This window comes from Thunnus maccoyii, chromosome 13 (genome assembly GCF_910596095.1).
Source record: "Thunnus maccoyii chromosome 13, fThuMac1.1, whole genome shotgun sequence".
Lineage (NCBI taxonomy): Eukaryota > Metazoa > Chordata > Actinopteri > Scombriformes > Scombridae > Thunnus > Thunnus maccoyii.
The window spans coordinates 9,076,655-9,093,038 of record NC_056545.1 but is presented as its reverse complement, the minus strand read 5'-3'; the positions used below and the strand labels follow the sequence as shown (position 1 = coordinate 9,093,038).

Genomic DNA, 16,384 nt, shown 5'->3' with positions numbered 1-16,384 from the left:
TGTCAGTTCCTGTTTGTTTCACGCTGTTGGTTTAACTGTCCGCTTGTTTCGTGGAATAAGCTGTTTCGGTACGTGCCGCCGCGCGCAAACCTGACAACTGCCTCCGACATCCTGTCAGCTCAGAAACGGAGTGCGTGTCTCCTGCTGTTGCGACATCAACATTACCATCTGCAGATGAAGTGGGTGTAAACATTCTCCCAAAGTGAGCTCTCAGACTCTTTCTTGCTCAGTAAGGAAGTTGACTTCTCTCAGTTCGAGCGGTGCAGGACGCAAAGGTGAGTCTACGTCTCTTCACTGTTGCTGTTTTCACACCAGAAAACAGGCTTTTACATGTCAGATGAGCTGTTTAAAGCGCTTCAGTGCAGATGTTTGATCACGGTGATGGTGGTGAGTTTTTAATGAAAAAATGAAGCCAAAGCTCAGAATTCCTGTTTAATGATGTTTTGTCCTGTCAGAGAAGATTTAAGTTAAGTTTTTTTTTAAATCAAACTTGTTGATCCTTAAGTGTGAAACAGCAGCTTTAAATATCAGCTCCTTCATTTTGCTCTGGGACCCTATACCTCTATTTTAAAGGACACCAGACTGGCCCCTGAACCTCACGTTTGAAACCGGAGCTGTAGTCCCATGTGTGTGGCTGTTTTACATGAAGGAGTGCCTTTAGCTGTAATGTTGTCCCGTCAGTGTCTCGTCATCTGAAGCTCTTTTGTCAGCTCATGACTGAACTGGTCTAGTGTGTTTTCTCTGTCGCCTGCAGCTCAGATAAGAAAGTTGAAATGCTCTTTTAAATTCTTTTTAAACGGGTCAAATTAGTCTGAAAAGTCTCCATACTGTCCGTGTAGATGCACAGTGGAACACAGATTATATTTTGGATAAATAAATACAAGTTATTTTAAAGCTACTGATGTAAAATGTCACTCTCACCAGACTTTCTGTTAAATTTGCTTTAAAAAGTAACAGACAGCAGCTGTAAAGAGCTTAAGACAGATTTGTTTTACAGTCTGTTCTTGCTTCTGTTCACCCTCTGTCAGGTGAAGGGGCGTAGCTGAAATAAAACCTGCCTCCAGGTGGAAGAAGAGTGAGTGTTACAGGTTTTCTTCACTCATGCTAACAGAGACGGTAACTTTCTCTGTAGGTGGAGTTTTTCTTTAAATGTCAGGCAGAGTGTGATGTGTACGGTTTTAGTCTCAGAGACGAAAAAAATCATCTTCTCGGTGGAGTTAAACTTCAACAGGTGGAGTGAAAGAGACACAGTTTGTCCTGTAATGTGATCTTAAAGAAACACTCCACCCAGAAACACAACAGAACCAGATCATCAGCTGGAGTCACCCCTCAGGTCACAGAGGTCATAACCTCTGTTTCTTCAGGGCATTTTGGGCTGTAGTTTACAGTCTACACATGACAGTTAAACTCAGAGCTGTAAAACCAAATCGTCACTATTCCAGGTCACTTTCTCTGTCGTTAACTCACTCAGGCAACAGTGACTGTAGCTACATTCGTTTATTTCTGTAGCCATGATAGCAGCGTGGCTCTATGGATATTGATGTCCACCAAACTGAAATATCGACTATCTGATGGATCGCCATGAAATCTGCTTCAGACATTCATGTCCTCCAAGAAGATGAACCCTTCTGACTTTTCCTCTGGTGCCACTGAGTGAAATATCTCTGTTAGAGGGATCGTCCCAACTCTATAACTCAATTCAGACACTTCATTGAACTGATCTTGATCTTGTTGAGTTCAGTAGTTCTGAGCTCATTATACAGGAACGTTTTTCTGCCCTTGATGTTTTCTAACACAGCAGTATCCCGAGATAACAGCTTCCTTTAAATGTTATACGTGCTCTTTCTCAGGTGTGTTTTGTTGGCACTCAGCCACTTTATATGGTAGGATGTACTAATCTGCAGGGTTTACTTTGGTTTGTGTATTTATATTTGTACCCGTTAGATATAATACAGTGTCTTTGAACCAGTCTGATGATGAACAGAAGGTGGATGTGAAATAAGGGTTTGTTCACCTTTGTGTTACTGGACCTTCCAGTATGTGGACTTTAAATCAGCATTTAATACTAATATAAAGCCACATCATTATGGATAAAAAGGATTACTAGGTGATTTCTTTACTTATATGGACAGCAGTTAATGTCATTTCCCTTCAAGATGAGAATTATTTGCAGTATTTTAAGCTCTGAAATCTGAACTGTGACAGTTGGTTAGATTCAAACAGTAATAGAGTTGAAAAGTAATAAAGTTCTGATAAGGAAAGTTTTTCCCCAGTCACCATGAAGAAGAAGAAGAAGTACTTTATTTATCCCTGTGGGGAAATTGATCCTGTGCATTTGACCCATCCTATAAACACACACTCACTAGGAGCAGTGGGCAGTTGAAGTTGCAGCGTCCGGGGACCGACTCCAGTTCTTTTTGCCAGTGCCTTAATGATGGGAGGAAACTGGAGCACCCAGCAGAAACCCACACAAACATTCAGGGAGCATACAAACTCCCCACAGAAAGAATTTTATATGTAGGACCTTCTTGTTATGAGGCAATTGTGTGGCCCAAATCAAGGGTTAAATGCACCATCTCAGCCAATTTTTCAAAAAATCCACATTTTAAACTACACCTTCATGTGGACTTTAAATTTACAAAGAATGTGTTGTTTTGGGAAATAGTTTACTGCTGCATTCCTTTTCATATGTTCAGTAAAAGTTCACACAAGGTCAAGCTGCTTCTCCACTGACGGCTTAACAAATACTGGATGTTCTCAGGAGTGTGTTTTGGTTCTTCTAACGTCTATATTTTATACACCCGCGATATATCAGTAAAGATATTTCATTGACAAGAGTCGACAGACGTGTTAGCGGCTCTGTGAGGCTTCACTCAGACACACCGGTGCTTCGAGCTAAATGCTAACATATCGTTAAAATACATCTTAAACAATGACTGTTGGACGACTGTTAATATATTTTCTCTTGTCTCATGTTTTTTATTTCCTTTTGTTGTAGCCTTCCCATCTCTTGTTATTTTTATTCAATGTAATCCTGTTTATCTTGTTTTGAACTTTTAGGAGAGGTCTTTGTATATTGATTTATTTATTATTATTATATATTTATTTGTTATATATAAGTGTTTGTTTCCTTGAAATTCATGTATAGCTGAGTACGTGTAGGTAAAAGGATGTTTGTATATATGTGAATGTCTCTGTGTTTAAATCTTTTATTGTTTATACCACATTTTAAGCATATATTACTCAAAAAAAGTCTGTAATACTCATTTAACTACAAACTGTACAATTACTGTACAATACTATGAAGTTTGCTTGGAGTAATAATTAGTTTAGTTCGTGGTTGTAGGTCTTTATTGTGCGCCTACAAAAGATGAGGAAAAAAAACCCCAACATAGCCTCTACACTGGATTATTCTTTATCATTTAGTGGGATTCCCATTCATCATTGCCTTGGGTTCTTGCAGTCCATATTCAATAAAATAAATATTGTATGCATTTATAAAAACTAAATTTTAATTCCAGGCTTCTTCAGGTCCCTGGACAGTTAGTTAGTCCCACCATGACTGCTAATTAGCACCATACGAAGTAGGCAACAGCTGATGGGAATTTCAATAGCTGTGCAGGTGTTTGTCCAAAGTATTGGACAAATTAAAATACCTGATGATGGCACTAGATGAAAACTTAGAGATCACCAAAGTTATTGTAATTTATACTGTTGGACCATGAATTTTTGTGCCACATTTCGTAGCGATCCATCTAGTAATTGTTGAGATATTTCAACCTGCTGGTGGCGCTAGAGGAAAAGTTGAAGGCTCACCAAAGTCAGTAGGATTCATCCTCTTTGGAACATAAACATCTGTACCAAATTTCATGCCAATCCATCCAATATTTGTAGAGATATGTTAATCTGAACCAAAGTGGTGGACAGACTGACCTAAAGACCAACAAACTTCTTAGTTTGCTAAAGGACAGTGAAGTAGAATAAAGTGTCGTTCTGCAGGTTCAGGCCTCATTTTCAACACTCAGAAAACAAAAGAAATCCATACAGCTGGTGAAGCATTAGCAAATATTTGAGCATTATGTTAGACCACAATTAGCGTGCATCTATAAGAAGAGGAAGTTGAGCTCTTGAGGTTACTGTGAACACCACGTCATATTGTATTATAGGTTTACTGAAAGAAGTGTTACTTGTAGTGTGTGTTGGATTGCCAGAAGGTCATTTTAAGGACAGTCAGTGTGTCTGGTAAGTTGATCAAACACAAGAAATGTTAGCCTTCTTAAATGGAGCAAGTGGTAATATAGTGTTTTTTGTTTTTAATGTGTTAATTCATTGGTTCTTTTAAAGATTATTTTTCACTTAATGATAAATAATCCCAATAATGGGAAGTAGATGAGTGGGAGAAGGCAGATTCAGTCACGTCTTATTTTAATTTAGTCCGCTTTTTCTGATGGTTGTTTCTTTTATTTGTTGGGTCAATTCCTGAAAGATGATATCTTTAATCTTGTGTCCACTAGAGCTGCAACTAATGATTATTTTCTTATTGATTAATCTGTTGATTATTTTCTTGATTAATAGATTAGTCGTTTGATCTGTAAAATGTCAGAAAATTGTGTAAAATGTCAATCACTGTTTCCCAAAGCCCAAGATGACGTCCTCAAATGACTTGTTAAGTCCACAAACCAAAAATATTCAGTTTACTGTCATAGAGGACTAAAGAACCAGAAAATATCCACATTGAAGAAGATGGAATCAGAAAATTTTGACTTTTTTCTCTAAAAAAAAAAAGACTCAAAACAATTAATGAATTATCAAAATAGTTGGCAATTAATTTAATAGTTGGCAACTAATCGATTAATCGACTAATCGTTGCAGCTCTAGTGTCCACAAGATAGAAAATAAAACCTTTCAGGACTTTAGAGGCTCCAGAGTTTGCTGTTAGGGCAACAAAAATTTAGCAACCCCTTCACCAACACTGAAGACAGAAATGTTCACATCGAGGTCTGTGGAATATTTTAGCAGCCAAAATACATCATACTAAGCTTAACCTCAGCAGAAGACAGATATTACTTCCGCTAGAGAAACTTTATTTTCTGTTTTGGTTTTCTCATGCCTCTAACTAAAAATGTTTATGTCTAAAAAGTTATAAAGATTAGCTATTCAGCCTAGCAGATCTTCACAGTTCAAATTTGACATACTAGCTTACAGCTATCTAAGCTAGTTAGCAACTTGTTTACCAACTGAAATCCACAATCTTGAATTAATTAGCTTGTAGCTATTTCTTTTATGTGAGCCCAGTTCCTTTTCTGTCTCGAGCTTGTCAGTTGGCAGCTAAGTTACACGTTATGAGGTTTCGATAGCATGTCTATGCCTAAGACCAAAGGCTAACAGATGAATGCTAGCTAAATATATTTGTTACAATGCTAACTTGCCAACTTTTGCCAGCAGTTAAGTACAGAAGTGGATACTAGTTTATTTTAGAACATAAACAGAAAACCCCAATATCATGCGTCAATTTTTTTGGCATTTTTTTGGCCTCCATCACTTACACTGAAAGCACATTTGAAGGATCTTTTAATATCCAGTATGAACAGGAGGCATGATTACAGCGAGGAAAACCTCTTTCACTGTTCATATGGACACCTGACTGCTGTTTTAAGACATGCTTGAAAAACAGTCCTTTAAGGGGACAACAATTTGGGTGAACTGATCCAGGACAGAAACGCTCCGTACGTGTCTTTTACGCGCAGACATTCACCTGCTTCTGCGAACTAAACCGGCTCTAAACCATTCATGTTTATTCTAAGAACTCTATCGTGACCACAACACTGTGTCCGAGTGGTCTCATTTCCTGTTTGTTTCACGCTGTTGGTTTAACTGTCCGTTTGCTTCTGTACGTGTCGCCGCGCCCAACACCTGACAACTGCCTTTGACATCCTGTGCGACTGTCAGCTCAGATATGAAAGTTGAAATGTTCTTTTAAACTCTTTTTAAACGGGTCAAATTAGTCTGAAAAGTCTCTATACTGTCAGTGTGGGTGCACAGTGGTCTGAGTTTAAACTAAAAGCCCTCTAGCATTTCATACACAGTCCAGCCATATATGAGGTTTTGACCAAGTCTTGTTATATTGCCTTATGTTGTTTTTACATTGTGTCTTGATGTCTTTTATGTTTTATGTAAAGCACTTTGAATTGCCTTGTTGAAATGTGCTATACAAATAAACTTGCCTTGCCTTGAATTGACCCTCTTAACCTCCTCTGCACAGATGAGCAGCCCAAAGGCAAACGGCGAGAGCAGCACACAGATTTCTAAAAAGGCCAAAATGAGTGGAGACACCTCGACCCAGTACCTGGACGGCATTCCTCCAGACACACTTAGTAAGGTATGTGTCACCTGAGAACAAAATATGTTTTATTGTTGTTGTAGATAAGTCACAGTCATTGTTAGATGAGACACCACAGCGTCACTATATGTAGAAAACATGATATTTCTGTTTGTTTCATGTATTAATTTGAGGAACGTTAAAACATCACTCTACACAGATCTGATGTTTTCGTCTCTTCAGTGGAAGTTTGGGTGACGTTTAAGTCAAACGCTTCATGTACGACATCATTTATTCACCAAGTCGGTTTACATCTCATGTTGCTTTTATTGATGCACCAACTTTTTACCAAGAGTAAAAGCTTTCTGGCAATATTTCAAGATTCTTTCAAATTTTCAGTATTTCCAATTACGTGCATTAATTAAGCGCATTTTCAATTTGCACATAAAAAACGAATGGCAAGAGGTCAGATTTTATCCAAAAATGCTGAACATTGAAGGTCGTCACTGCAGCAATGTCAACACGGAGGAAAGTCAATCAAAATCACAAATTCTGTCACAATGATTGAACAGCAATTTGAAGCAAGATGTCTGGAAATCAGCCAAACACAAAGACACAAAGTACTGTTAAAAAACAATAAACAACATAAACAATTACTACATTTAAGCATTATATTTAAAAAGTTATATAAACTTATAAATGAACTGAAAGTTATGTTAAAGCCAAAGGTTACAAACAAAAAGTTGCATTAAAATACAGACAATACAGCTGCTGGCAGACAACTTTTATGCACAACTATGTTTTATTTTGCAGCCTGTAAAGACATAACATGTAATCACTTAATTCCAAGAAAACCGAGTGTAAATAAACACAAAAATGTAGAATACAACAGCTTTCAGCTGTGTTTTCACCTTGGAAACTATGGGAAACTTTCTGACAAAGAACTTACTGCAGAGTTCACAGAGATAGCAAAGTCATTACATAAGTGTGATTGTGTAAAACCTTAATCTTGGCGACATTCATAACTTTCCGTTTCTGTGAACTATGTCTTGTTGCAAACTGCGGTAAGAAACTGGCTCAGGGAGTCAGTGCTGCTGGAGGAGGAGTCTCAGATTAGGAAATCACACACAGAGTTTATAGTGTGAGTCACGAGGCCATTCAGGGATACAGGAATAGTAAAAACTTGAATCATGACTATTCCATTAATTTTTTACAACAGAGGAGTTCCCATTTTCTGAGATTTTTACAACAGTTTGAATCAGAGGAGACACATAGCCTCATGATCACACCCAATACGCCTCTTTATTCCCAGAAGACCTGCTCAAGATTTTTCTTAGTCAGCTGTGATGTCTGGACATTTTTGAAAGATGTTTCACGCCTTCAGTCAATGTGATGAGTTGAATCATTTAAATGTGTGAAATATATTCCGAGAAATTGTCTTTTAAAAACAGATTTTGGGTGAGGCTCAGATATGACCTGCTCTAAAAGCTTCGTTTGCGATATTTTTTTCTACCTCGCCAACAAGCTGACGTCATGTCCGTAAATGGCAGTCCGTTTTGTAGCCTTGGTTGCTAAGGCTGTTGCTAAGGTTTTTCCATGCGTTGTCAATTCTGAAATTTCGTATCAGATTTCGGCTCCAGCGTGTACGGATGGATTTGAGAAGTTGACATTTCAAGAAAAGGAGGAGAGGAATTTATCACTGTAAATCATCCAAAGATATTCCAGTAGAGTCCTAGAATATAAAAATAGACCTGGAAATGTGCAGAATATGTCCCCTCGAATGACGGGTCATTCGAAGACGAGTAAAAGTTCACAGCCTGCTAACAAAGTGACTCTGCAATACTCACTACAAACCAAAAAACAAAGAATGTTGAATTGATGGAAAATGTAGAGGAAACATTACTATTCTAACATACAATGAAGAGGCCGTGTTGTTATTTAAATCACAAGTGTTTATTCTCTGTATGGTGGCTCAGCTCTACGCTGTCAGACTTGGTTTAACTTTAACAGTCTATAGCTGCATTTGTGCTTCACCCAAGAGTTAATGGGAGTCCTGCTGTAGCCCCGGATTTCACCTGTTGATATCCCCACGGCAACACTAAACGGGTGTATCCATGATCAGGCTATATTGTGCTTTAATTATATTCCCGATAGTTACTGTAAGTGGGTTTCCATCCACCTTTTTTTATGCAAATTTGACGGAAGTCTGCATATAAAAAACCTGAGTGGAAACATTGAAAAAAAATAATTAATAATAACGTTGCAGTGGAAACAACAGAAATAGAATTTAAAAAGTGGAAATATCACAAAAAGTGTTCCTGTTGTCTGAGGTGTAAAAGTTGGTGTATGGATAAAAAGAAAATGCAGCCTCAGCCAAGTGTTTTGTGATATTTTTATAAAAATTTGTGACATTTCCAATTCATTTTTTAATGGGCAAATTGAAAATGCGAATAAAAACGGAGAGCGGAGGTTGCAATTAGCAGGTTTGTCCCATCAGAGATTCCAAATAATAAAAATAAAGATGAGTTAGATCAAATGCTGTTGTAGCCTGATACGTATGAAGATCGTCTGTCATATTTAAACCAATTACAGAATGAGTGACATGGCGTGTTGGAGATTCATAGCAGACTGTTTATTTTTGCTCTGCATGTTTGCAGAGTTATGCGCTGCAGTGCGGGCTGGGCCAAGCCAATATAAAGTATGCCTTTTAATAGTCCCAACCATCGCAGTCATGATGGTGGAATGAAGTGAGCCAGCGCTCCGCTGATGAAAAGCAGGAACGAGCATGTAGGAACAAGAGAAGGAGGAGGGAATTATACAAGGCTGGGAGGGAAGGGCGGGAAGAGTTTAACGCTACAGAGAGAAAAAGTGAGACGAGGCCTGAGCAGACATGCCTCTGGAAAAGTACTGCAACTCATTAAAGAGAAGAAGAAGAAGAAGAAGAAGAGAGACACAAAGAGAGGAGTGGCGTATGTTTGTATCCACACTTAACCTTAAACATCTGCAAACATTCAGGAACCAGATCCTGATCCTTATCCTCGTCCTGGTGCTGGAACCAGGTTCAATAATAAAAAATAATACTGCTGCAATTAATAATGATAATGATAATAATAATAATAATAATAATAATAATTTTATTTATACAGCACATTTCATATTAAAAGATGCTACATGGTTTCATGGCCGGTTAAAAATGCACAGAAAAAGACATGCAAAAAGGAAAAAAACTAAAAAAAAACAGAAAAACATTATCAGATCAGAGATATTTTAAAAGATAAGTAAGAAAACTTCAAGAAAATAATGTTGGAGCTAAATTAATGGATGATGGATCAAAGAGTACAAGTTTTATTCAAATATATAGAATCACCTTTGCAAAAGCAGAAGAAATTCCCAGTTTTAATCCTGTGTCCCTTTGTTAATTGTTCATTTATCTCTTGTTATTTGTAAAATACATGTCACAAAATTAGTATTTATGGTATAGTTTGATGACGTCACTTGTAAAAATGTGCCATCGTAAAACCCTCCTCGACCCGAATGATCTTCCATCATAGTTTAGCAACCGTAACAAGTCACGGCACGTCTGTGGACGTCTCCGCATGTTAAAGTGATGTACATGAGGGTGTCGTAAGAAAGATGATCCATATATAAAGAGTTTTAGCTTTTCCAAAACCAAAAATAAAAGAGCAAAAGTGTAAGGAATGCATTAAACAGAGTGTTTGTCTGCTATCGTTAACTAGCTTATTATTAGCTTTAGCAGGAAGACCAAGGAGCACGTCATTAGCTAACAACATAATCTGTAAGTACAGTTTACATTAGAAAAATAACTTCAGAAATGGGACATGGGACATATCAAAGTTTGTGCTAACGTTAGCCGTTCTGTCAGTTGTTTATTGGATTTGGGGAAGTTTACAGTTAACTCGTTACCTGAGATAATGTTACGTTAGCTAAACAGATCAGTTATTTCTCACCCTCAGTGCCTTTTCTCTTGTAGAAGTGAAACATACTGTCCGAAAATACAAACAATAACGCAAAACTTTTACCTCTGTGTTGATTGTTCAAGTATATTTCAGCATCCTAATAGGGTTATGTTAGAGCAAAATAACATTTTAAGCACATTTTGATTTATAATATTGTACTATAATACATGGGACACCTAGACCTACTGTGAAATACAAAAACAGTTCCTTTTAATGTCCTTGTTTTAATGTTTGTTGACTCCAGATGGAAATTAGCTTGTAGCTAAATCTGGTACTCTTATCTTTACTTGTGAAAAAAGTTAGTGGGGTGCTCGAGGACTGTCTTGATCATATAAAACTCATGAAAAACGCAGGTGCTCTTGAAGAGCAGGACTCCACACGAGTGCCTAAAGTTTGTTTTTCCTTCTATGTGATTATCTCTTATCTTTGTATGAGATTCTTTTGTACACAGTTCCTGACAATAAATGTAAAAAACTATTAGAAAACCTTTATTTATTCTACATGGATCATCAACTGGTGAGAATACTAACTACTAAATACTTGTCAGGGACCTGTTAGCTTTAGCCTCAATCTTTTAGCACATTTATGTAGACACTTTTACGTCTCATTTACTTCTACTTCAAGGTTCTCATTTAAAAATAAAAATCTGGAAACATTAAAAAGTCAGCTCAGGAAGGTTTTCAACCTACTCACAGAGTTAGTGTTAACTAGCTAGTTAGTTAGCTACAGCTAATGAAATCTGCTTGTGCTAGAAATGCTACCTCTGTGTTAAATCAACATATTGTTTTAAAAATTACTACAAATTTCATGGTAAATCTGCCATTCTTACAATTATAAATTGTGCTCAAATGGAAAGCTTGATGCTAATCAGGTTTGCTTTGTCTGATGCATTCATTCAGCCATGTGACAGGACAAGATGAAATGATAACTGTTAGCGTTAATTTCATGCAGTTCCACCCTGATATCATCCTGATATGACCCGCTCTGCCAGGGAGTCGTATTTTTCGGGGATTGTAGCAGCAACAGCAGGACTGTTGAAACTTGTCAGAAGTATTTCAGACTCTTACAGTAAAGGATGTGTGTGAGAAAAAAAAACCCGACCATGCTGCCAAGGAAAATATTCACCAACACTGACAGGCTCTGATGAAACTGATCCTGTGATCCAGTCTGAACCGATAGATGTGGAAATCTGGATGTACAGAAAATTTAACACTCCAAACACTTAACAGAAACACACACACAAAGACACACACCCTACATCTTACAAACTCACCTACAAAGCTTTGGTATTTGGATTAAGGAGGGTTTAGTTTGGATCTGTGAGGACGCAAAACTAAAGTGAACAACAAAGTGACAAACAGAGAACAAAATCCAAACTGTATGAAGTCCAACTTTGGCCTTGAGACTCACATGACCACACCCAACACGCCTCTTTATTCCCAGAAGGCCTGCTCAAGATTTTAGTCAGCTGTGATGTCGGGACATTTTTAAAGATGTTTCACGCCTTCAGTCAACGTGATGAGCTGAATCATGCAAATGTGTGAAATATATTCTGAGAAATTATATTTTAAAAACACATTTTGGGTGAGACTCAGATAAGACGGGTGATGGAGTGTCTGCCTTCAGCTTCATGTGTTCATGTTGGTTTTTAGGCTGAAGTAGCAACATTATAATAACCCAGCAACTTTTAAAATAATGCAAACCTTTTTTAAATCACCTGTCTAACTCCACATTAACTTTATTTCAGGGGCCATATTATGCTTTTTCTGGCTTTGTGTTAATTATATCCTGTTATGATGTCGGATGCAAAACATGGTCAAAGTGCCAAAACTTGAGGTGAACGTATGTAGAAATGTTCCCTGCAAGTCAAAAGTCAGGGCTTCAACCTGCTTTGAACGCTTCGTTTGCAACGATTTTTTCTATCTTGCTGACAAGCTGACGTCAGCTTGTCGCACATGCCCGTGAACGGCCGTCTGTTCCGTAGCCTTGGTTGCTAAGGTTGTTGCTAAGATTCTTCCAGGTGTTGTGAACTCTCATATTTCGGATCAGATTTTGGCTTCAACGTGTACGGATGGATTTAAGAAGTTGACATTTCAAGTAAAGAAGGAGAAAAAGTAGAGAAATCCTACTACTATAGTTTGTTTATGTTTACGCTACAGGGAGCTGACCAATCAGAACAGAGTGGGCTCATTGGGGAGGCGGGGCCTTAAAGAGACAGGAGCTAAAACGGCCTGTTTCAGACAGAGGCTGAACTGAGGGGCTGCATAAAGGACCAGTAGAAGATAAATAAGGAGTTTTTAACTGTAAAGTATGCAAAGATATTCCAGTAGAGCCCCATAATGTGAAAATAGAGCGGGAAATGTGCAGAATATGTCCCATTTAAGATTAAACCAAAAGTAATAAACATAAATGTGTACAGAAATGTAAAAATAATTCCACAACGATTTGGACCAAAGAAAGTGCTCTGCACAATAGGTGTGATCACACCTCTACACCACACTGTACTGTACTTTACCTGTTCATGTTAATGGTATGTTACAGCTGCATCAGTGCTGCTTTTAAAAAACAAGGCAGTGTTTTTCCAGCTACAAAGGAAACGGAAACAGGAAGAGAAATGTGAATTGTTGCTGCCATCTCCAGAGGATCATTATATGTTGTACAAGCCAGGCCTCTTCCTGCAGAATACCCCTCTGAAACATTTCATTTTACAGAAACAGGAGCATAAACATTAAAGCTTTAAGACACATATAAGTCATACAGAGCAGTGACAAAATGTAACATTAGGTCATACATGTTACAAACTGGTTGGCACCACACTGAGCATGTTTTATTCATAATAACACACATTTAATTATATTATTGTTTACATCCAGATATGTGTGTACAATGCTTTTATATATTTAAATGTGTATGACTGTAAGGTTACATATGTGGGACTCAGTACCTGCGTTCACACGTATGCATTTTTTCCTTATTGAAATTATAAATAAATAATGAAATATAAATAAATAACATAACTTTATTTATATACCATGTAGAGACAAGCTGAGAAAACCAGTGTAAAGGGCAGATTTTGAACTTTCACACAACTTTCATTCAGTCATTTATGTCTGCTGACACAAATATATTTTTAGTGATGTAAATTAACATGTAAACAGACTGTACTGTAGTTTCTTTTCTTACATTTTTCTGCTTGTGTATGAGTAGTAAAACAATATTTTTACAACCTTACAAACAAACTAAACAAAGACAAAAATGAGTACATAGAAAGTCAGAGAAAATTAACCATCAACATATCAAAACATAAAACGAGGGAAACATAACTTGGGGGTTTGAGGGTTTGTGTACAAGCTGTAAAGCAGCGGTTCTCAATCTGGGGTCTGGGGACCTACAGGGGTCCTTGATGGGGTTCCAGGGGGTCCCCAGAAAAATAGGGAATATTTTAATTTTACTATTATTTCATTGACTAGAAATTAGCCCAATGAGAGAAAGTATAAAAATGATTATTCTGTTAATAGGTTTCACGCTCTTCACTGTTAATCTGACCATCTACACTATAGACAGTTATGGAACAAATAAATATTTATCAGATATGGATCCCTGAGACTGCATCTCATCAAATCTGTGTCCGTGGCCTGATGCGTATCAATTTGGGGTCCGTGACACCAAAAAGGTTGAGAACCTGCTGTAAAATGATGCAAAACCAATTACATTTAACAGTTTCTGAGAGTTGAGTCCCCCTGTTTCTTCTTTTCTTTCAGTTAAATGTACAAAAAATACAGAAAAATGACCAAAAATAATTTGGAAAAAAATCCTCCAGGCTTCTTCTTGCACAACTCTGCTTAGTGTTTTTACATGTAAAAAGAAGGAAATGAATCACATAATCCTGTCTTTTTAGTAACTTTCAACTGAGTGACCACAGATACATAAATATAGATACAGTATTTCTAAACGGCACAGTGGGAAAGTGAATGAAACTGGTTGGCAGGTTGGTGAGGGAGGCTGAAAATAAAGACAGAGATGTGACACACCTGATCAGATTGTTATCTACGTGGCCACAGATTCCTAGAAATACCATGTATACTGGTATTATTACCGGAACATCTTCAACATCTTTAATTTTTCCAGTTCATTCAGATTTACTGGTACTCACTTTTGTACAGGTGCGGCCTGCATGAAGCAGAATATTAAAATCTGGTAAAACTACCGTAGACATGTGAGTTAACACTATTTGAAGGAGAAATTGGGTCAATGCAGCAGAAACTATCTGTGGTTTGACGTTGAAGATTTTGAGGAAATGCTGCCATCTTGTGAGTAAATAATGTTAAATCTGTTCAGATCCATCAATGTTTGGTTTTCTCTTGAGGATCAAATCAATGTTTACAATCTGCAACAAAAGTATGATGGTATTAATGTTTATCTGTCAACTTTATGTATATCAGCGTTATAGATACTGTACTTATGTCTTTATTTAATACTTTATTCAAACAGGTTTTCTCATTGGGAGAGATCTATGTACAAGAATAAACATGAACAGACAGAGTTTCAAACACACACGTTTGACATTATTTTCACATCAAGGAAAGCAATTGCAAATACTTAAGTATAGCCTTTTTAAAATAAAAATAAAAATTGAACTGAGAGAGTTTAATTTCAAAGTTTTTTCGTGGCTCATTTCATCTGTATGGAGCATGAACCGTGCGGACTGTAATTGAATTTCTGGAGCTTTGAGACACAGATGACCAGAGAGCAGATGTTCACGGAGACAACAATTAATTATCAATAGACAGAGATGAGTACAAGAGAGCAGCTTCTGCCATCAAGGAGACTTTTCCACTGGAGAATTTCCTGTGTTGAGATAATGAGAAGGACTAGAAAGTGAGAGACAACTGGAAAAAAAAACTGTTGTGGATTGGCTGTAGTAAAAGTAAATGGTCTGGTAAAGCTCCCCAATGACAATCATTTAAGTGTCTTTAACCTAATCATATCATGTATATTCTAGTTAGTGTTTGGCATATAATATGATGCATCAGTACGGAGCATGAACTGTGTGTATGAAGGTAAAAGCCATTCACACACATAAAAACTCTCTAAAATACAAATACAACAATGTAATAAAAGAGTTAAAAGGGTTAAGGGTTAAACTTCCTTCTCTTTTAACCTATAATTTGATCTAAAATACATTCCTGATGTCATATAGGACACGTTATTATAACCTTATTTGCCTTTTTGAGGACTTCAGTCATAAGTTATTGAAGGGATCTCTATGTTTTGCCAGTAATTTTAATGTTTCTCGTACTTTTCTCTCTCTCTCTCTCTCTCTCTCTCTCTCTCTCTCTCTCTCTCTCTCTCTCTCTCTGCAGGTGCAGAAGTATCTCGAGGGTTTCATTCTGACTCCGGAGAGGCTGATGGAGGTTTCTGCTCGGCTGAAGAGGGATCTGAACCGAGGTTTGGGGAAACACAGTCATCACAGGGCGCCCGTTAAGATGCTGCCCACCTTCGTCAGGGCCACACCAGACGGGACGGGTAAGGACGTTCACAATGTTTTAATATCAAAGGAGTTGTTAGTAGTTACTTGATTTTTGTTTGGACCCCCTAGCAACCGCTATGTGGTAGCTGATGGGGATCCAAATAAAAAAATATAGAATAAACAAACGACTTACAGCCAGTTTCCACTGTGGATGATGGGAAATGATGGCACATATATTGTTGTTATTCAGTTAATTCAGGTACATGTTTAAAATAGGATATTTAGAACTTACACACATGTGTATGAGGAGTATAAATACAAACTAAAGCAAACCAGACAATTTCTAAGAACTTCCTGTATAAGCAACACCAACTAGAACCCGACCGATATGTATCAGCCCATATCAGCTCATTGCAGATATACTGGTATCAGACATACTGGTATCAGACATATTGGTATCAGATATATTGTTATCAGATATATTGGTATCAGATATATTGGTATCAGATATACTGGTATCAGATATGTTGGTATCAGATATGTTGGTATCAGACATGTTGGTATCAGACATGTTGGTATCAGACATGTTGGTATCAGATATATTGGTATCAAATATAT

The 16,384-nt window shown here is 37.3% G+C and overlaps 1 protein-coding gene across 5 annotated transcripts in view; it reads left to right on the top strand.

The window, feature by feature from the left end:
• Positions 1-16,384, top strand: part of LOC121909824 (hexokinase-2-like) — a 32,229-nt gene continuing 15,845 nt past the window's right edge. Inside the window, exons 1-4 of one of the 5 annotated variants that reach the window (XM_042430568.1) lie at positions 1-275; positions 1,029-1,075; positions 6,263-6,379; positions 15,660-15,822. In XM_042430568.1, the coding sequence (XP_042286502.1) occupies positions 6,263-6,379; positions 15,660-15,822 (280 nt within the window). In that variant the 5' untranslated portion in view covers positions 1-275; positions 1,029-1,075. Of the gene's footprint in view, positions 276-363; positions 388-1,028; positions 1,076-4,897; positions 4,999-6,262; positions 6,380-10,782; positions 10,813-15,659; positions 15,823-16,384 lie in introns of those variants that run through there. The other 4 variants (XM_042430566.1, XM_042430565.1, XM_042430567.1 and 1 more) reach the window with 4 other exon arrangements.